This window comes from Astyanax mexicanus, chromosome 3, assembly GCF_023375975.1.
Source record: "Astyanax mexicanus isolate ESR-SI-001 chromosome 3, AstMex3_surface, whole genome shotgun sequence".
In the NCBI taxonomy this organism is placed as follows: Eukaryota; Metazoa; Chordata; class Actinopteri; order Characiformes; family Acestrorhamphidae; genus Astyanax; species Astyanax mexicanus.
The window spans coordinates 59474064-59497119 of record NC_064410.1 but is presented as its reverse complement, the minus strand read 5'-3'; the positions used below and the strand labels follow the sequence as shown (position 1 = coordinate 59497119).

General features: G+C 35.8%; 2 protein-coding genes across 3 annotated transcripts in view; both read left to right on the top strand.

Moving 5' to 3' along the window:
• Window positions 1-1727: 1727 nt before the first annotated feature.
• On the top strand, window positions 1728-16695 carry il21r.2 (interleukin 21 receptor, tandem duplicate 2). Of its 2 annotated transcripts, XR_007438286.1 has the most exons (10): window positions 1728-1918; window positions 4797-4920; window positions 8450-8579; window positions 8687-8868; window positions 9582-9730; window positions 11310-11481; window positions 13628-13733; window positions 13859-13943; window positions 15180-16444; window positions 16635-16695. XR_007438286.1 is itself a non-coding variant. In XM_007239837.3 (9 exons), exons 2-9 carry the CDS (start codon window positions 4848-4850, stop codon window positions 15753-15755), a joined length of 1473 nt encoding a protein of 490 aa, XP_007239899.3. In that variant the 5' UTR covers window positions 1728-1918; window positions 4797-4847; the 3' UTR covers window positions 15756-16543. The 2 variants fall into 2 exon arrangements, 1 of the variants encoding a protein (XP_007239899.3); XM_007239837.3 differs by lacking the exon at window positions 16635-16695 and having other exon boundaries at window positions 15180-16543.
• Window positions 16696-19835: 3140 nt separating this feature from the next.
• Window positions 19836-23056, top strand: part of pdpk1a (3-phosphoinositide dependent protein kinase 1a) — a 34206-nt gene continuing 30985 nt past the window's right edge. The window contains exon 1 of the mRNA XM_022666654.2: window positions 19836-19962. Within this exon, the coding sequence (XP_022522375.2) occupies window positions 19939-19962 (24 nt within the window). The 5' untranslated portion in view covers window positions 19836-19938. The remainder of the gene's footprint in view (window positions 19963-23056) is intronic.

Genomic DNA, 23056 nt, shown 5'->3' with positions numbered 1-23056 from the left:
ATTGGACAAACTATCAATATAAAGTTTGAACCATTTGAATCATAGGTTTATTACTCAGTTATTAATCCTCATGCAGAAACTGTTGTGAATGATTTGCTAGCATTTTGATTTAGTATACAGTATAATGGTGAACCCCAGGGCTCTATTGTAGGGCCTATGAAATAGATTTTCACTGCCTCAAATATAATTGTACGGTAGTATTGCAGTTCAGAAAGCTGATGTTTTTTGATGAATTGATTTAGATCTGCACTTGTTGGACTTTTTATATACAGTTTATGAAAAGAAGTCGATATCTTGAAAATTAAAGCCTGAATTAACCAATAAAAATGATGGTGATGGGATAAGAGGACGAATAAGAAGAATTTGAAAAATTATAAGACTTAAGAAGAAGAAGAATTAGCATTGTGAATAATTAGCATTTCTGTTAACAGTTTAGTCAAAAACTTAGCATTTTATATTGCGGAGTCCCACAGGGTTCTACTTTAGGGCCTGTGAGACTGATGCTATATTGATAATTGATAATGAAATGTGTGCTACAGAGGTTAATAGGTCATGTTTTGTGATGGATTGATCTAGATTGTCAAGAGAAAAGCTGAGATATCTTTTTAACCCCCATAGATTTATTACTCAGTCATTAATACTCATGCAGAATCTGTTCTTTATGATTGGGTAGTCTTTTGATTTAGTATACAGTATAGTGGTGAACCCCAGGGCTCTATTGTAGGGCCTATGAAATAGATTTTCACTGGCTCAAATGTAATTGGACAAACTAACAATTGTAAATATAATTGTATGATAGTATTGCTGTTACGAGAGTGAGTTTATAGCCCTGTTTTGTGATGTATTGATCTAGATCTGCACTTGTTGCAGATATACAGTATATGATACAAAGTCAACACATTTAAAGTTGATACAAAGCCGATATCTTGAAAATTGAAGCCTGAGTTAACTGATAAAAATGATGATCGGATAAGACAAAGAATACGAAGAATTAGATGAATTAGAAGACTTGATAAGAAAGAATAATTAGCATTATGAATGATTTGTGCTAATAGTTTAGTCAAAAACTTAGCATTTTATTTTGTGGAATCCCACAGGGTTCTATTTTAGGGCCTGTGAAACTGATGCTATATTGATTGAATACTGCAGTTCCGAAAGTGATGAAATGTTAAATGGGTCATGTTTTGTGATGAATTGATGTAGATCTGCACTTGTTGGACTTATATACAGTAAATTATTTAAAGTCAATACATTTAAAGTCGAAAATGAGTCGATATCTTGAAAATTGAGTTAATTGAGGCCTGAGTTAATGGGTAAAAATGATTGTGATGGGATAAGACGAAGAATTAGAAGACTTTAGAAGACTTTCGAAGACTTTAGAAGAAGAATAATTAGCGTTATGAGTTAGTTGTTTTAATAGTTTAGTCAAAAACGTAGCATTTTATCTTGTAGAGTTCCACAGGGTTCTATTTTAGGGCCTTTGAAACTGATGCTACATTGATAATACTGCAATTGTGAAAGTGATGAAACGTGCGCTACAGAGTTTAAGGGGTTAAGGGGTTAAACCCCAGGAACGGAAGACAAGGTGTGTGAAAGGTGTGACATTATGCATAAAGAAGATCCACCGCGTGTCATAGCGTGGCATTCATTTAACAGTAATCAGTGCTGTCAGTAGCGCCATCTCCTTTTAAGTGTGAATCACAGTTTCTGGTTGTTCATGGGAAGAGAGCAGAATGACTGTATATACCCGGCACAGAGCCCGTCACAGTCTTAACCGTGCCCGCTTCATTAACTGATCAGATGGCACAGATAGGGCTTTAAACCAGACAAAAACAGGAACTGCTGTGTGTATAAAGCCAGGCTCGATTAGCGTGCGCACAGCTCTCATTCATCTGCCATCTGAGCTTTACCACACCAGGTAATTTCATCATCGTCTTTCTGTGCTCTGTTTCATGTTACTTTCAGTCTGCTGAGCTGGATTGAGTTGATTTTGTGAAGTTTATAGAGTGTATAGAGTTAATAGAGTTAAAAGAAGTGAAAGGCTCATGAACCCTGGGCTCTATTGTAGGGCCTATAAATTAGATTTTAACTGTGACATAATTACAGTTATAATAGAGTTTATAAGTAGAGTTTATACAATTGGTAGAAAAAAATGTAATTGAACAAATTAACAAATGTAAATGTATAGATTATTTTAATGACATGAACCTGAATAAATTTATTACTCAGTTTTTAATCCTCATGCAGAAGCTGTTGTGTATGATTTGATAGGGCCTATGGAATTGATTTGAATTGTGACAGTATTACAGTTATAGTTGAGAAGTAGAGTTTATAGAGTTGGTAGAAAAATGTAGTTGTAAATGTATAGAACGTTTTAATGACCTAAACCATAGGTTTATTACTAGTGTATGATTGGATAGCATTTTGATTTAGCATACAATTGTAGAGCGTATGAAATTTTTCACGGGCTCATACAAAATTGGACAAACTAACAATAAAGTATACTTGGTGTACCCCAGGGCTCAATTGTAGGGCCTATGGAATTGATTTTAATTGCGACAGTATTACAGTTATGATAGTAAAGTAGATTAATAGAATTAATAGACTTAAGAGAATTACACAGCTGAAGAAAGTCGAACAGTTCTGACTGGCTTAAATTGAATTGATTTAATTGTGCCAGTATTACAGTTATGATAGAGAAGTAGAGTTTATAGAGTTAATAGAATTACACAGCTATTAATCTTCATGCAGAATCTTTTGTGTTTGATTTGGCAGTGTTTTGATTTAGCATACAGTATATAGCTCAATTTTATGATCCATGACTTAATAAATTCATGTTTTGTGATTAATGTTTAAGAAAATTTAAGCTAACAACTAAAAATATAAGACTATTTTAACCACTTGGACAATAGGTTAATTGCTGTATCATCATCATACAGAAGCTGTTGTGAATATTTTACTATCATTTTGATTTAGCATATAGTATATATTGGCGTACCCCAGGGCTCTATTGTAGGGCCTATGGAATTTATTTTAATTGTGACAATATTACAGTTATAATAGAGAAGCTAAGTTCATAGAGTTGGTAGAAAATCTCAGGAAAGTCTTACAGTTTTGACTGGCTTATATGTAATAAAATAAACTAACTATTGTCAGAAAATAGATTATTGTAACCACTTGAACCATATGTTTATTACTTAATCCTGATGAAGAAGCTGTTTTTTATGATTTGCTAGTATTTTGATTTAGCATACAATAAAGTGGTGCACCCCAGGGCTCTATTGCAGGACCTATGAACTTTTCACTGGGTCAAAAGTAATGGACAAACTATTGTAACAATTGTTTATATAATAGTATGATAGAGAGGAAAAGAGAAAAGCTCAGAAAAATCCCACAGTTTTGACTTCCTCAAATCTAACTGGACAAATGAACAACATACAGTTTTAACCACCAGTTCTTAATCCTCATGCAAAAGTTGTTGTGAATGATTTGATAGCATTTTCATTTAGCATCCACTATGGTGGTGAACCCCAGGGCTCTATTATAGGGCCTATGAAAATTTTTTTACCGGCTCAAAAGTAATGGACAAACTACTGTAACAATTGTTTATATAATAGTATGATAGTATTGTAGTTATGATAGAGAAAGGAAAATCCGTCAGTTTTGACTTCCTCAAATGTAACTGGAAAAAAAAATAAAGTTTTAACCACCAGTTTTTAATCCTCATGCAGAAGCTGTTGTTTATGATTTGCTAGCATTTTGATTTAGCATATAGTATATATTGCCGTACACCAGGGCTCTATTGTAGGGCGTATGGAATTGATTTTAATTGTGACAGTAGTACAGTTATAATAGAGATGCTGAGTTTATGGAATGGGTAGAAAAGCTCAGGAAAGTCCAACAATTTTGATTGACTTAAATGTAATTGGACAAACTTGTAACTTGTATATATAAAGGTTATTTTAACCTCTTGAACCATACTGTATATTGGTGTACCCCAAGGCTCAATTTTAGGGCTTATGGAATTGCTTCTGTGATTCTATTTGTGAAGTATTGTAGTTATGATAGTGAAGCAGAGTTTAAAAGGAGTTGATAAAGCCATAATTTAGTTTTGAACTAGTTTGTCATGATAAAAGTGTACGAAAGCCTCACCATTTTACTAGATCAAATGTAATTGGAAAAACTAACAATATAAAGACTATTTTAACCACTTGAACAATACATTTTTAGTCCTCATGCAGAATCTGCTGTGAAAGATTTGGAAGCATTTTGGTTTAGTGCAGTATACAGTATGGCGTACCCCAGGGCTCTATTTTAGGGCCTTTGAAATTGACTTTATATAGTTTTTATGAGTTTACAGAGTTCATAAAGCTTTGTTCTGCAGTGGTTTGAAATAGATTGTCATAAGAAAGCTAAGAAATGTTGATGAATAGAAGAAAAAATATATGAATTTGTGATAAAATGCTATATTTTCTGATTTTCTGTCTAATTGTTGGTTTGTTTGCTGTGTCTATTTGTTGTTTTCCTTTGAGTTTTACCTCAAAGTGTGATTTAAATAGCTTTCTTCAGCAATACAACTTAATGCTGTCAGATTATCTTCTTTATCTTTTTTATCATTGATTTTGACATCTGATCCATTTGTTCATATTAAAACAAATTCCAAAAAAGGTCCAAAAATCTTGTTTTAATTGTAGTAATGGACCCGTACTGGCTTGGTTGACCACTGAGAATTTTATTTGCATGTTTTTTGTGGGATTTATGTGTTTTTCAAAGCTATTTACTGTGTCTTTTCGCAGGTTTAATGAGTCTAAAGACTGAAGAGGACTGGCTTACTGTTAAACGATGCAATGATGCTAGCTCTTGGAGTTCTCAGTGTAATTCTGAGCATCATGCAAACTTCTAAAGCCACAGAATCAAAAGGTAATCTGACATAACACAAACGTGGGTGGGTGGGTGGATGGGTGGGTGTATACAGATATACACAGTACTGTGCAAAAGTTTCCATTAAAAAGCTCCTTATCAGATCAGAAAGTGCTTATTTACGCAGTAAAATACTGTATATTTCACCCCTAAATAGACTAAATGTCTCAAAATGGACCAAAAATGGACCAATTCTCGCCTTTGCTGCTAACTGTTCAGTTACTTTTGAGTAACTTTTTTTAGTAAAGTAAATAGGGGGGCTTTGTAAAACATGCCTGAGGTTTCTAATCTGTTATTGTGATATTTAAACATTACAATAATAATAAAAATAATGTACCAATACTTCCTCACCTTACTTAAGTAGAAATGTTGGTTATTTATACTTAGACTTATTCTGGAGCAATTATTATTTTTCAGACAACTTTTTACTTCTACTTCTCACATTTCCACACAATTATCTGAACTTTCTACTTCTTACATTTTAATAAAAATAGCCTCGTTACTCCTATTTCATTTCAGCTCGTTTTCATTCCGGCTTCTCATAGTTCAATAAAACCCCAATCCAGATAAATCTCTCCATCCAGAGTGAATCTGATTGTGATTGGATGTAGAGAAGTATAAACATATACCATTCTGACTCCCTATTGGTTTATACTGTGATCCATCACACCTGCACACACCCCCTTTCCACCCCACACACACACCCCAGCAAAAACATAGCAGATGAACAGGGGTTGGACAATGAAACTGAAACACCTGTCGTCATTTTAGTGTGGGAGGTTTCATGGCTAAATTGGAGCAGCCTGGTGATCAGTCTTCATTAATTGCACATTATTGCACCAGTAAGAGCAGTAAGAGTGTGAAGGTTCAATTAGCAGGGTAAGAGCACAGTTCTGTTAAAAATATTGCAATGAACACTATAACATTATGAGTGACATAACAGAGTTCAAAAGAGGACAAATTGTTGGTGCACGTCCTGCTGGCACATCTGTGACCAAGACAGCAAGTCTTTGTGATGCATCAAGAGCCACGGTATCCAGGGTAATGTCAGCATACCACCAAGAAGAACCAACCACATCCAACAGGATTAACTGTGGACGCTGTAAGAGGAAGCTGTCTGAAAGGGATGTTCGGGTGCTAACCCGGATTGTATCCAAAAAACCTAAAACCACGGCTGATCAAATCACAGCAGAATTCAATGTGCACCTCAACTTTAACTTTAATATATTTAAATTCTAGTAAAATACATTAATTTACAATCAGCATATATGCAGCTGAAACACTAGAGAACAGCCTAGTGCAAAATCCCAAATTATATTATCAACATTAACATTTTAATATTTAAACATTATAGTCATTATAGCTTTTAGAAAAATGTATTTTATGGAGGGGAGGGGGGGGGGGGTAGTGCACTATAGGACTCTGTGGGCGTGGCCTAAGCTTTTGTTCTTAATGGCTTTATTTTTTCCTTTTAAATTACTTTTACTTTTATACTTTAAGTAGTTTTAAAACCAATATGTTTACACTACTTTTACTTCAATAAAAATCTTAATTTGTCCACACTGTCGATGTCCACTCTGTCACTGTCCAACCTGTCACTCATCACAAGGTCAAAGTCCATCCTGTCATTGTCAAATCTTTTACTGACCAACCTGTCACTGTCCACACTGTCACAGTTCACCTTGTCAATGTCCACCCTGTCACTCATCACCCTATTGCTGTCCTCTCTGTATTTGTCCAACCTGTCACTGACCACCCTATTGCTGTCCACTCTGTATTTGTCCACCCTGTCACAGTTCACCCTATCACTCATCACTCTGTCACTGTTCACTTTGTATTTGTCTAATTTTTATTTCTCCAGTGTGTAACTGTCCACACTGTCATTGTCTAACCTGTCGCTGTCCACCCTGTCAATGTCCACTCTGTATTTGTCCAACTTGTCACTGTCCACTCTATATTTGTCCACCACGTCCCTGTTCAACCTGTCACAGACAACTCTGTCGATCACCACCCTGTCTCTCAACACACTGTTGATGTCCAACCTGTTACTCACCACCCTGTCATTTCCTACTCTATTACTGTCCACCCTATCACTTTCCACTCTGTATTTGTCCAACTTGTCACTGTCCACCCTGTCATTGTTTTCCCTGTCACTGCCCCCCGTCATTGTCTACCCTGTCACTGTCCCCCCTGTCATTGTCTACTCTGTCACTGTCCCCCCTGTCATTGTCTACCCTGTCACTGTCCCCTTGTCATTTTGTACCCTGTTACTGTCCTCTCTGTCATTGTCTACCCTGTCACTGTCCTCCCTGTCATTGTCCATCCTGTCACTGTCCACACTGTCACAATTCACTCTGTCACTGTCCCCCCTGTCATTGTCTACCCTGTCACTGTCCCCCCTGTCATTGTCTACCCTGTCACTGTCCCCCTGTCATTGTCTACCCTGTTACTGTCCCCCCTGTCATTGTCTATCCTGTTACTGTCCTCCCTGTCATTGTCTACCCTGTCACTGTCCACCCTGTAAGTCTACCCTGTCACTGTCCCCCTGTCATTGTCTACCCTGTTACTGTCCCCCCTGTCATTGTCTACCCTGTTACTGTCCTCCCTGTCATTGTCTACCCTGTTACTGTCTTCCTTGTCATTGTCTACCCTGTTACTGTCCTCCCTGTCATTGTCTACCCTGTCACTGTCCACCCTGTAAGTCTACCCTGTTACTGTCCTCCCTGTCATTGTCTACCCTGTCACTGTCCACCCTGTAAGTCTACCCTGTTACTGTCCTCCCTGTCATTGTCTACCCTGTTACTGTCCTCCCTGTCATTGTCTACCCTGTCACTGTCCACCCTGTAAGTCTACCCTGTTACTGTCCTCCCTGTCATTGTCTACCCTGTCACTGTCCACCCTGTAAGTCTACCCTGTTACTGTCCTCCCTGTCATTGTCTACCCTGTTACTGTCCTCCCTGTCATTGTCTATCCTGTCACTGTCCTCCCTGTCATTGTCTACCCTGTTACTGTCCTCCCCATCATTGTCTACCCTGTTACTGTCCTCCCTGTCATTGTTCAACCTGTCACTGTCCTCCCTGTCACTGTCCACACTATCACTGTCCTCCCTGTCATTGTTCAACCTGTCACTGTCCACCCTGTCACTGTCCACACTATCACTGTCCTCCCTGTCATTGTCCAGCCTGTCACTGTCCCCCTGTCATTGTCTACCCTGTTACTGTCCTCCCTGTCATTGTCCAACCTGTCACTGTCCACACTGTCACAATTCACACTATCACTCCACCCTGTCACTGTACACTCTGTGTTTGTCCAACTTGTCACTGACCACATTGTTATTGTTACACCTGTCACTGTCCATCCTACCATTTGTCCACTCTGCATTTGTCCACCTTGTCACTGTCCACCCTAAATAGAATAAACACTGCATTTTTATCCATTAGATTTCCCATCATGTCCCTTTGTTTTTTGTGGTTGTATAATAAAAGCAAAAGTTAAAAAGTTTAAAAACACTGTCTGTTTGATATTTCAGGACTCACCTGTGAGACAGATTACTGGCTCACCATCAACTGCTCTCTGGATCCAAAAACCATTCCCAACAGGAGCGAACACACCTCCTACTGGCTGGAGTTTCATTTTCAAGACATACAGGATAACATAAAGTAATTGTTCACAGACAAAAATCACACATCTCATCCTGTATTTCTGTATGAAGCTTATCTTTTGGTGAAACTCGTAACTGATACTGATGCTTTTCTTTTGAATGCAGGATCTATAACTGCTCACTTACTGAAAAAGAGAACGGGTACTACTGCAGATTCAAGGCAGTGAAACTTCCATACTTTCCCACATTTAGTTCTGCTCTATATTTTGCTGTTTACCTTTCCTACCTGGAGAATGGCCTTAAGAAGTCTTCAGTACTGGATCACAAGTTTTATCCAGTTAAACACAGTAAGAAATATTGGAATATTGCCTATTGTTGCCTATTGCCTATTATCTAACCTGTTAACATCAATGAACTGTGCAAAAAAATATATATATATATATATATAATTATTTATGAAACAAAACAGTGTTAAATAAACCAGAATATGTTTTATATTTAATATTCTTAAAAGTAGCACCTCTCGCTTGAATACAGACAGATTTGCGCATCTTGGCTGTTTTTGTTCTCAGTCAGCTTTATGAGGTAGAGTCACCTGGAATTCAGGCTTTCAGTTAACAGCTGTGCTGAACTCATCAAGAGTTAATTACTTGAATTTCTTGTCTCTTAATAAAGTGTTTGAGAGCATCAGTTAAAGTAAAGTAGTGAAGAGGTAGAGTTACAGGTATACAGTGAATAGTCAATTTTTAATTAATGTTGTAATCCAGATTATGAGAAGCAACAACTACTCAACTAAGTAAAGAAAAAAATACTTTAAGAAGAAATCAAGAGCAGTCACAAAACCATCAAAATGTTTAGGATGAAACTGGCACTCATCAGGACCGCCATAGAAAAAGAAAAGCAAGAGTTTCCTCTGTTGCACAGGATAAGTTACCATCCTCAGAAACCTCAGAAAATCCTCAGAAATTGATAAGACCTTTAGATAATAGCTTTTTGTCACATGATTACATTGTCATGACAAAAAATGCAATTTTGTTCTTTTTTTTTATCTCTTCCACAGTCAGACCAATAAACCCACACAATTTAACCCTGGAAGTGGTGAACAGGAGCTATCACTTTAAGTGGGTGAGTGGATATGAGGAACACACCTACGAATCATCTCTGCCTCGGCTGTACAAATTCTTCTACCACAAAGAACAGCAGGACACTGTGAGTCTCGTAAACAAGCTTCTTGTCACTTCATAAAGTCTAATTTATACACTGATCAAGCATAACATTATGACCACCTACTTGTTTCTACACTCTTTGTTCTTTCTTTATCAGCTTTATATTTTTTATTATCCACCTTTCACCCTGTTCTTCAATTTGCAGTGTCCTGTGGGCATTGTCTTGTGTGTGGTGTCCTGTGGGCAGCGTCCTGTAAACATTGTCCTGTGGGTGGCTTCCTGTGATTGGCATCTTGTAGCCAGTGTCCTTTGGGCAGGATCCTGTGGGCGTCGTCCTGTGGTCGGCATCCTGTGGGCACTGTCCTGTGGGCACTGTCCTGTTTTAGCTTCCTGTGGGCAGCATCTTGTGCACATTGAATTTTGGGCAGCATCCTGTGGAGAGCATCTTGTGGGCAGCATCCTGTGAGCAGCCTTTTGTGGACAGCCTTTTGTTGGCATTGTCCTGTGGTCAGCATCCTGTGGGCATTGTCCTGTGAGCATTGTCCTATGGGCAGCGTCCTGTGGGCAGTGTCCTGTGGAATTTGTCTTCTGGGCATTGTTCCGTAGGCATTGTCTTTTGGGCATTGGGCTGTGAGCATTGTCTTGTGGGCAGTGTTTTGTAGGCGTTGTCCTGTGGATGGAATTCTGTGGGCAGTGTCCTGTGGGCAGTGTCTTGTGGGCATTGTCCTGTGGGCAGCGTTTTGTGGGTACTGTTCTGTGGGCACTGTCCTGTAATCATTGTCCTTTGGGTGGCGTCCTGTGGTCAGCATCCTGTGGGTGGTGCCCTCTGGGCAGTGTCCTGTGGGCATTGTTTTGTGGGTGGCATCCTGTGGGCAGCATCCTGTGGGCAGCATTTTGTGGGCAGTGTCCGTTGGGCAGCGTCTTGTGAGGCCTACAGTGCCTGTGGTCGGCATCCTGTGGGCACTGTCCTATAGGCAATGTCCTGTGGGTGATGCCCTGTTGTCGGCATCTTGTGGGCACTGTCCTATAGGCAATGTCCTGTGGGTGACGCCCTGTGGTCGGCATCCTGTGGGCACTGTCCTATAGGCAATGTCCTGTGGGTGACGCCCTGTGGTCGGCATCCTGTGGGCACTGTCCTATAGGCAATGTCCTGTGGGTGACGCCCTGTTGTCGGCATCTTGTGGGCACTGTCCTATAGGCAATGTCCTGTGGGTGACGCCCTGTGGTCGGCATCCTGTGGGCACTGTCCTATAGGCAACGTCCTGCGAGCATTGTCCTGTGGTCGGCATCCTGTAGACAGCATCCTGTGGGCATTGTCCTGTGGTCGGCATCCTGGGGGCAGCATCTTGCAGGCAGCGTCCTGTGAGCACTGTCCTGTGCGCAGCATCTTGTGGGTAGTGTCCTGTGGTTTTCTTTCCTGTGGGGTTCTGAATATTGAAGAACAGGGTGAAAGGATAATAAGATGATAATAATAACGTATACAGAGAAACAGATATTATACAATTATTATAGAACTATTATGTAAAATAATGATATTTATTTGTGATTAAACAACATAATCATGTGTAAATAAACACCTACTTTTAAAAGAAAAACTAACACTTTTATCCTGTTGTTTTTAGGTATTATCTCCACAGTTTTTTAAAACAGAGTGCAGTATTCCAGAGCATGATCTGGAAGCAGGTATTCGGTACGTTTCTTGGGTCTGCACTGAAATCTCAAATCAAAATAATGATTATAAAGGGGTTGGAAGCAGCTGTAGCTCTCCTATCACGTGGAGCACCACACCCACAGGTAAATATAGAGACAATTTTAACACTGCTGTGATTAATAGAGCCATGATAACTCCACCTCAAATCAAATAAATAATGTATTTATTGAGGAAAATCCAATATTATATCTATATTGGGTGTTCACTGGAAATATACACTTTGATCAGTGACAGGGGATCACAAATTACACAATATTTCAACAAAAGGAACCCACAATTGGTCTGTCTGCTTTCAAAAACGCAACTTTTGACGAGAACACACAAAAAAAAAAACTCATGCGTTGCCATGCAGGAGTTTCAAACACGTCTTTCATCCATTTACATACAAAAGACAAGAGCATGTAGTGTGAACCTGGCCTCAGAATACACTCCCCTCCAAAAGTATTAGAACTATGAAACCAATTCCTTTATTTCTGCTTAAATAAATATGAAACCCTGTAATCCCCATCCCAATTTACCTGCTAAAAAGGAGTCTGAAGTGAGTAACCCCCCCAAAATAAACACCCACTAAAAGAGGCTGCAGTGAAAACCTGAAAAAAGCATCGCAAAATAAGAATGTGAAAGTTTAGCGATGTCAGTGGGTCACAGAATTGATGCAGGTATTGCAAGCAGAGGATTTATAACTAAATATAAAGTCTTATTCACTTTAATCTAGTTTATCTGTTTCAATACTTCAATAGCAGTGTTGTGGAGCTCCATATAGCTCATATCCACAACCTTCCTGAGAAAAGGAGCTTCATCTGTGGTTGAAGGAGCTCGATTTAACCCTTTCAGGCCGAAATTATGTGCAGGTGTTTGAAAAAATAATAATAATGCTGTTTTGTGCAAGATTTTAGTTTTATCATATAAAATCTACATTAAAATCAAATCCAATTAACTGTTTTTTTATGTCTATTTGATTTATGTGACAAGACATCACTACACTGTAACCCCAGACAAGTTGAATTTACTTTAAAAGTTTGAGGAAACCTCAAAAAAAGCCTTAAAAAAGTTAAGTTAAGTTAAGTAATTGGTAATGAAAACTTAAGTTAACATAACTTAGTGCATGAAGTTATTACAACTAAAAAGGAAGTTGATTTTACTTTTTTATTTTTGTTGTACTGTAAGACCGGATAAGTTGAGTTTACTTAACTTTTTTAAGGCAGCCGGTTTGCTCAAATGTTTTAAAAAGCTATTTTTTATTAATTGTATGTAATTTTAAACACTTTTTTCATGTTTATTATAGTGTTTGCACTGTAAACCCAGAAGTTTGAACTCAAATGATTTAAGTCTGTTTTACATCAAATTGGATATTTCTAAACAATACTCAACTATTTTGAGTTAGTTGAACATTTATGAGCACATATACTGTACTATTCAAACTGAGATCTTTGAGTTCAACCAACTTATAATAACTGAGTTTAGTCTGTTTTGCCATTAACAGCTTTTTTTTCGATTGGCTTCTAACACAACTCCATTTGCATACTGGGTGTGTCCAACAGTTTCTGACAGACACTCACCATCAGTGTGCAGTGATTCCCCCTGGGCTACCCTAGAAATAAATCAACTTCCCCTTTAGCTGTAATAACTTTACACGTTTTTATTTATGCTAACTCAAGTTTTCATTCCCCATTACTTAAAAAAAATTGAGCAAACCGGCTGCCTTAAAAAAGTTGAGTAAACTCAACTTATCTGGTCTTATAAAATCACAAAAATAAAAAGTTAAATAAATTCCCCTTTAGTTGTAATAACTTGACGTTCTAAGATATGCTAACTTAAGTTTTCATTACCCATTATTTAACTTTTTTAAGGCAACCTGTTTCTTCAATTTTTTAAAGTAAATTCAACTTATCCGGGCTTATACAGTGCAGTGCTGTAGCAAGATTAATAGTTTGACTGGCCTTCCTACAGGAGCAGCCCTAGCCCTAGCTACTGGACAGGAATTGGCAATGGTAGACTATATATATATATATATATATATATATATATATATATATATATATATATATATATACTATAGAAGAAGAAAAGATGAGAAAAAATATTTGAAAATATCATGTATATTTGCTCTCAGATTCCCAGAAAAAAAAGTAAAAAAAAAACAGAACTGGTCTGAATATTTTTAGAGCCAAATCTTAATTTCCTCTCATCTTTCTTTAAGTTCCTTATAAGATTTTTATTTTTCTACAGAGAAGGTAACCCCAGACCCCACTGCACCGCTGTTATCCTCCATCGTTACTGTGATTTGTTTGGGGGCAGTGGCGCTCATTTTTATGTTGTTATGCCCTGCTGCAAGGTAGCTATTATACATATTTATAATACATACATAAATGCTTAGTAAATGCTAAATACATTTTTTTTTTTTTTACCGCTGCTGTAAATTATAGCTACAAATACTGTATGCTTTTTTTCTCAACACAGAATGAAGATTAAGAAGGTCACTTGGGTGGCGACACCATCTCCATTCTTCCAACCGCTGTTCCATAATCATCAGGGCAACTTCAAGGTAAGAATGGCTCTTTTTAAATCAATTTTAAACAGGAAATTAAGCTAAACTCTTAAAATAAAGGGGCTGGAATGGCTTCGTTGCTCTTTTTTCACTGACAGACAGAATATTTCCAAGTGCATATACACAGTATACAATACCGCTCAAAAGTTTGGGATCACAGTGAAATGTTCTTGTTTTCATTGTCAGAGTAAGAAATATTGATTTTAATAAAAATTATGATGGTTTTTTATGATGAAGTCCAGCATCCTGAAGTCGCCGTTGATGCTGACATTGGTGTTTGACAGGTTCCATTTAGTGCAGCTGTCAGTTGACAGCCTGTGAGGCATCTTTGTCTCAAACTGCACACTCTAAGATCTTCTTGCAAAGTTGTGCATCAGGGCCTCCCACTCCTTTTTCTGCCCTTGTTAGAGCCAGTTTGTGTCACTCTTCGAATCGAGTAGTTAACAGCATGGTAAGATATTTTTAGTTTCTAGGCAATATCTCGCATTGAGTAGCCTCTTATCCGAAACACAACAATGGACTGACGGGTCTTTAGAAAAATGTGTTTCTTTCTGGTCATGTTGAGCCTGTAAGCAAGCCAACAACTGCTGATGCATCACAATCTAACATTTTTCAGCTGTGCATCACAATTTAGCAAGGCTGTCCTAACACCCAATTAGCCCAATTACACCCTTAACTTGGATTGGTGGCATTTTAGCTGATGCTCTTATCCAGAGAGCAACATACATGATTATTTCAAAAAAAGCAAAAAAGGTTGCAAAAAAAAAAAAAAAAGCCAGCATGCTAGCACTACAGTTGCAATGTGGGAAATATGGGCTTATATGGGCTAAAAGCTGGCATGCTAACACTGCAGTACCAAATTTTGTTTTTACTGTATTATAACATAATGATGCTTTTAAATGAGAATATTTCAATGTGCTAACTTACTGAGTGTTTCAATAGAGGAAATATACAGCAGTCTAGCTCCATATTCCACATTTCTATATTCAACAACTTGGAAAGAGGAAGTGTGCCATCAGTTGTGTGTGTGTGTGTGTGTGTATCTGTGAAAGTGTGTGTGTGTTTGTGAAGAAGGAGGGTGGGAGGCATACATTTCAGCATAAATAAAAAGTAATCTAATAAAAAAAAATTTCTGAACTGAATGTTGTGTTATATGACATCCATTCTAATTATGAAATAATGAATAAATGAAACTAAATGTGACATTTTACTAATTAGCTTTCTGATTCACAGGACTGGGTGTCCAGAGGGGACGTCCAGATAACCTACAGTGAGGAAATTTCAAAGATTGACATGATGACAGAGATCAGAGCTGAAGAAAAGTGCCTGCAGAAGTTCTCCAGTACGTATTCCTCTCCGCAGTATCACACCCCGTACGTCAGCCCCGCCTCAGAGGTCTGGGCCCCGTTCCAAATAAGCGAGACTCAGAGTGTTGGCAGCATCTCCTGTAAAGATCTGGACTTCCTGCCTGAGGAGCCTGCAGTCGAAGAGCCCACCATGCTCTGCCTGACCATGTTCGAACCCATCACCGTCGAGGGGCTCCTGTGTATGGATGACCTGGAGTTCAGCCAGGAGGACCTGGAGCCCCCAGAACCGGAGACCACTGCTCCGAAACCTGCAGCGTTTCCTCAGAACTACTGCACCCTGACCAACACACCCACCGGCCTCATTCCCACACTGACCACCGGACCCAGCGGCCCTGAACTCACAACAGAGGCTTCAGAACATGCTCTGAATCTGCAGATACAGGAGAACACAGACGAACTGGTTCCACTGAGTCTGGACAGTCTGCAGCTCTCTATGGATTAATGACGTAAAATTCAAAGATTTCAAAAGTTTAAAGATCCAAATGTTCAAATATTTAAAGATCCAAAGGTTAAAAGACTCAAAGATACAAACATTTTAAGATTTAAAGATTCAAAAATTTAAAGATTCAAATATTCAAATTTTTAAGACTTAAAGATTAAAATATTCAAGATTCAAAGATTTAAAGATTCAAAGATTCAAGATTCAAAGATTCAAGATTCAAAGGTTCAAAGATTTAAAAATTGAAAGGTCCAAATATTCAAAGGTTCAAATATTTAACAATTCAAATGTTCAAAAATTTAAAGATTCAAAGCCTCGAAATTTAAAGACTTAAGGATCCAAAGATTCAAGATCCAAAGATTTAAAGATTTAAAGATCCAAAGATTCAAAGATTCAAAAATTTAAAGATTCAAAGGTTTAAAGATTCAAAAATGTAAAGATTTAAAGATGGAAAGATCCAAATATTTAACAATTTAAATGTTCAAAAATTTAAAGATCCAAAGGTTAAAAGACTCAAAGATTCAAGATTTAAATATTTCAAGATTTAAAGATTCAAAAATGTAAAGATTTAAAGATTTAAGATTCAAAAATGTAAAGATTTAAAGATTCAAAGATTTAAAGATTTAAGATTCAAAAATGTAAAGATTTAAAGATTTAAAGATTCAAAGATTTAAAGATTCAAAGATTTAAAGGTTTAAAGATTTAAAGATTCAAAGATTTAAAGATTCAAAGATTTAAAGATTTAAGATTCAAAGATTTAAAGATTCAAAGATTTAAAGATTTAAAGATTCAAAAATGTAAAGATTTAAAGATTTAAGATTCAAAAATGTAAAGATTTAAACATTCAAAGATTTAAAGATTCAAAGATTCAAAGATTTAAAGATTTAAGATTCAAAGATTTAAAGATTCAAAGATTTAAAGATTTAAAGATTCAAAGATTTAAAGATTCAAAGATTTAAAGATTTAAAGATTCAAAGATTTAAAGATTTAAAGATTTAAGATTCAAAAATGTAAAGATTTAAAGATTTAAAGATTTAAAGATTTAAAGATTCAAAGATTTAAAGATTCAAAGATTTAAAGATTTAAGATTCAAAGATTTAAAGATTCAAAGATTTAAAGATTTAAAGATTCAAATATTTAAAGATTCAAAAATGTAAAGATTCAAAGATTTAAAGATTTAAAGATTTAAGATTCAAAGATTACAATATTTAAAGATTTAAAGATTTAAGATTTAAAAAATGTAAAGATTCAAATATTTAAAGATCAATGATTCAAGACATAAATATTTAAAGATTCAAAGGTCCAAAGATTCAAAGGTTCAAAGATTCAAGATTCAAAGATTTAAGATTTTAAGATTCAAAGATTCAAACAAACATTTAAAGATTTGAAGATTTAAGTTTTAAAGATTTAAAGATTCAATTATTGTTCAATTGTTATTTTACACTCACAGAGCACAGAGTTGCTGTTGTTCACAGTCTCTTCCACTGTGTTATAATATCACTGACAGTTGGCTGTGGAATATTTAGTAGTGAGTAGTGAGGAAATTTCACAACTGGACTTGTTGCACAGGGGCTGCATCCTATCACAGTGTCACAGTGCTGGAGTTCACTGAGCTCCTGAAGGAGACCCATTCTTTCACTAATGTTAGTAGAAGCAGTCCCAGCATGCCTAGCTGCTGGTTTTATTACACACCTGTGGACACCTGTGGAAGTGATTGGAACACCTGAGCTGAATTATTTGAAAGGGTGAGCGAATACTTTTTGCAATATGGTATATAAATATTTAAAGATATAATTTTTTTTTTCTATTTTGATGCTGTATGTTTGATATGTATAGGTAAGTGCTGCCCTCTATTGGTTAAAAATGTTTTTTTTTATTTGTGATAGACAAATTATAGTATAAATCTAAATATATCTTTATTCTTGCTACAGATAACACATATCACAAAATATTTAATCTGAATAATTAACATTGCTCAATATTTTATGTTTATTGATCTGATCTGATATTGATCAATATTGTATTTCTCTAAATTATTGTTCTGTCATAATCACTCTGTATTCTTCTGTAATAGGATATAAATCTAAATATCTTTAAATCATGGTGCAATCGTTTATCACATATATATATATATATATATATATATAATGATAAAATTATATAATATATTATTAATATAATATAATATAATATAATATAATTAACTTTCAACAATTTATGCTTTATGCTATTTTTTCATAGAGCTCTGTATCTTTGTTATATTTCTATAAATTGTTGTCAGGTCACATATGTAGGTTTTTGTCTATTAGATTATTGTCTATAAGAATTTAGATGCATTTTTGTTTAATAGAAGTGACGTGTAGAATTGTGGACGGGAATAAAGCATTATTATTTTTTTATTATTATTATTTTTAATACTGTATGTTTGATATATGAAGTGACGTGCTGCCCTCTACTGGTTACAAAGTGTATTTGGGGCTGCTGTATAATATATATCATGGCGCTTTTTAATGTTTATTTTACAGCAGATATACTAATGTGGATATGAATTATTATTCTGTAAATTGCTCTTCTGTTGAAATTAAATGTTTTAGCTGTCAATGTCTGTATTTTAATTTTTGAAGACGATGCAATAAACTGTGTGAATAAAGTGGTGTGTCTATGGTGTGTATTTAAACACATCTGTTTATATAGCAGTATTAGTATTAGTAGTAATAGTAATAAGGATAATTATTACTAAAGCTTATTACTTATATACAGCAAGTATGACCTATAGGGTTGTAACAGTTTATACATTGTAAATTAATACTGAAATGATCTAGACTATGAAGGGTAACTTAAAAGTGTTAAACAAACCAAAATACTCTGTAAAGCATTTAGGTGCTCTTATCTGGGGAGCTGCTCAGTTGCGATTTCTTAGGCTGGTAACTCTTGTTCTTCCTTTTCTGGGGCGTTCCTGATGAAAGCCAGTTTCCAAAAAGTTCTACTTTTGTCACGTCAGTCCAAAGAATATATTCCCAAAGTCCATCATCAAGATGTTTGTTGGTAAATGTGAGACGGGTGGTTGTGTTTAGTTTCTTCAGCAGTGTTTTTTGTTTTTTATCTTGGAACTCTCCATGGAGACCATTTTCACCCAGTCTCTTTCTTATTAATGAATTATTATCATTAACTGAGCCGAGTGAGACCTGCAGTTCTTTAAATGTTGTTCTGGTTCTTTTGAGACCTCCTGGATGAGTTGTTCATGCCCTTTTGGAGTAATTTTGGTTCTGGTCACTCCTGGGAAGGTTCACCAGTGTTCCATGTTTTCTTCATTAGTGAATATTAATAGCTCTCACTGTGGTTCTCTGGAGTGCATAAGCTTTAGAAATGATTTTGTAACCATTTCCAGGCTGATAGATGATCAATGACTTTGTTTTCTGATCTGTTTTTGAATTTCTTCAGATCGGGGTCTAATAATAATGTGGTGCTGTTTGAGATCTTTTATCTGCTTCATGTTGCCGAACAGGTTCTATTTAACTAATTTCTTGATTCTACAGGTCTGGCAGTAATCAGGCCTGGTTGTGGTTAGTAGTAAAATTGAACAAAAAAGTCAATTCTAAGGGCTAGATTGGTTTGTGTAGTTTTTTTAAGAGTGCTTTTTTATCAATATTAAAAGTGCTTTTTTATATTTACTAATAATTAAATTTTTTTAATGCTTAATTTTTCATTTATTTTTTCACGATGTATTAATCTGATGAATCACATGTATTTGATTACCTGTGCAACAGTAGAAACCATTGTTCTTCCTTTCCTGTGGTGGTCCTGATGAGTGCCAGTTCCCTCATTAAGGTTTCGATGGTCTCTGCGACTGCACTTAAGGAAACTTAGATAGATAGATAGATGGATAGATAGATAGATAGATAGATAGATAGATAGATAGATAGATAGATAGATAGATAGATAGATAGATAGATAGATAGATAGATAGATAGACTATATTTATATAGATAATAGATAACTATTTATATAGATAGATCATTATTATTATTATTATTATTATTATTATTATTATTATTATTATTATTATTATAAGCTACTGTGTTGTCGTGCAGCGTGACGTCACGGCTGGGAGATGAGGGCGTTGAGGCAGAGATCAGCCCGGGCTCAGTAATGACCTCATTTCTATCAAATCTGACCCAAAACTTCCATGGCGAAGACCAGCAGCGCTTTAGTGAGTATCTTATTTAATATCTGATTTTATTTAAACCTGCGGAAAAGCGGAGTTTAGCCTGATATTCAGCTCAGAGTTACAGCACTGCTGCTGCTGCTGCTGAGGGAGGATTAGCATAGCGGCTAGTGCTGCTGATTAGCCCATCAGCTGCTGGGGCTGCGCTGTGGGAGGGGGTGGTCTGCTGCTGTTTCATCAGTTTATTCCGTTTTAAACCGGTTTATTTGTGTAAAATGCGCCGGATTAGTTGGATGAGGAGTGTGTGAGGGTGTGTGTGAGTGTGTTAGTGTTGAGTGAGGCTGTAGAGAGGAGATAAACAGCGGTTACTGCTGTTGTTTACATCAAACACTCACAGCTAGCTTAGCTCTGCTTCAACACGGCTCACCTGAACCTGAGCAACAACACCATAAACACCCGGCTTAAATCCGGTTTTACTCCGGTTTATCTCCGGGTTTTGCTGGTATCTGGTTTCAGAGGGTCTGAGCTTATTTGGTGTGATTAAAGTGTTTAAAACAAGCTGTGCGGGTGAGCTCGGTTAGCTCTGGGTCAGGGTAATGGGTTGTTAGGGGTGTAACGGTATAACTCTTAGCTACAGACTCCACGGTTCGGTTCACACCTCGGTATAAACTCCACGGTACAAATTTCGGTACAATGCGTGGATAAAAAAAAAAAAATCTGGATTTTCTGTTGTTAATTCATTTAGGACAGGATGAGAATAAAGTTGTATTATTTTAAGAAACCTAGACATACTGTATGCAATTTGAGAATAAAGTCATAATATTTTGAGAATGAATAGAAATATTTTGAGAAAAAAGACAAACGGTATGCAATTTGAGAGTAAAGTCATAATTATTTAAGAGTAGTGTTAATATGGCAAAAATAAAGTCGGAATATGTTGAGGATAAAGCATGAGATTTTAAGAATAAAGTCAGGATTTTTTTAGATTAATGATGCAATAGTTTGAGGATAAAGTCAGAATATGTCAGGATTAGTTGTAAATTTTTGAGAATATAGTTGTAATAGTTTGAGAGTAAAGTAGAAATATTTTGAGAATAAAGCATAAGATTTTGAGAATAAAGTCGGGATTCTTTTTTATTTAAGTTTTAATTGTTCGAGAATAAAGTCGGGATTATTTTAAATTAAAGCTGTAATAGTTTGACAATAAAATAGGAATATTTTGAGAATAAAGTCAGGATTATTTTATATTTAAATTGTAATAGTTTGAGAATAAAGTAGGAATATTTTGAGAATAAAGTCTGGATTATTTTAAATTAAAGCTGTAATAGTTTGAGAATAAAATAAGAATATTTTGAAAATAAAGACAGGATTATTTTATATTTAAATTGTAATAGTTTGAGAATAAAGTAGGAATATTTTGAGAATAAAGTCAGGATTATTTTATATTTAAATTGTAATAGTTTGAGAATAAAATAGGAACATTTTGAGAATAAAGTCGGGCTTATTTAAATTAAAGCTGTAATAGTTTGAGAATAAAGTTGGAATATTTCAAGAAATAAATATCCATAACATTTTGAGAATAAAGTTGTAATATTTTGTGAATAACTTTGTAATATTTTGAGAATATTGTATGTTTGACACCACTTATCGATACCCGTTAGATATCGATATCGACCAGCTTAGTCAAGGTTGGTCATGCTGGTTATTTTTGGTGTGGTCAGGTTGATTATGCTCATATACCAGCTAAACCATCTAACTCGGACAAAAACATCCTCATTACTGGTGAAAATATCAGTTGGCCTTGCTTTATTCAGCATGCAAGATGTATTTTCCCCAATGTATTTTGGGGAATGTTTTCTGTCTAAACTGGTGCAATGTTCAATAACGTCACCTTTAAATCACCTCTATAAACCTGCCTGGCTAAACAGTGTTTGTTAGCTGTAGCTCTCGTAAGCTAAATAAAGCATGCACTACGGTAAATACTGTATATTAGCTTAATAATTCAATATACACTGAAAAATCATAGATCATATTTCAGTTCCATTTCTCTTGACTTGGTCCCTTTGCTTCTGCTTATAGTTTGGTTCTGCTTCTGAGCTCAGGTGGAGAAGTTGGTTGGTGGTATGCAGAAGTAGCGGCAGCGGAGGGAGGCTGGACGTGTTTACTCATATATAAACAGAGTGAGGCATTGTGGGTACTCTTTCACCCATTGACCTCCTGAAACGGAATCTATTACAGCTTTGCTTTGCATCATAGTTAGGGATGCATTATTACCACTATTTCCCTACCGATATAAACTCTAACTTAACTACTTAATCGGGGACTTTTGTGTTGATTTTTTCATATATATACATTTTTTTGGATAATGCAGTATTCTTCTATTTTTTATTTTATTTAACTAAAAACATATTTTTTTCATTAAACAGCGACAACATACTTTAAATACTAGGGGTGTAATGATGCACTCAACTCATTTAATTTGATTCACAATTCTGGACCCACAATTACATTTTTTCACTATAGTTGAAACAAATTTTGAATGACAAAAAATAAGGGGACAAAAAAAGGGACCGACCAAAATGTCCCGTACCTCCGAGTACCGAAATGTTGAAAAAAATTGGTGCCTGTTTTTAATACTTTGCATGAAATGCGCCTAATGAGAAGAAGATTACTCATGTCAGATGTTAAAAAAAAATATTTGTGTAAGAATAATTATCATTTTTACTTTTTGGTTACAATTAAGACAAAAGTATTGCTTGGGTTTTTAAGTATTGTTATGGTAAAGAAAATTAAAAAAATGATACCCAGCCCTAATTACTTGTTTATTTAGGCAATCTAGAGTAGGGATGCAATGATTAATCAATATAATAAACAATGGTGATTATTTAAATTGACTACTAATTTCATTGTCAACTAATCGTTCATTTGTAACAGTACCGCATTACAAAAAGTACTGGGGACCGATAACATTTAAATGCCTTTTAAATATTGTTCAGCTGTTTCTATTATTTTTAGAGATGGATAACATGGCAGAAATAATCATTGACTAATTGACTAATAGATTAATCGAAAAAATAATCATCCGATTAGTCATCATCCAAAATAATTATTAGTTGCAGCCCTAATATAGAGTTAAAGT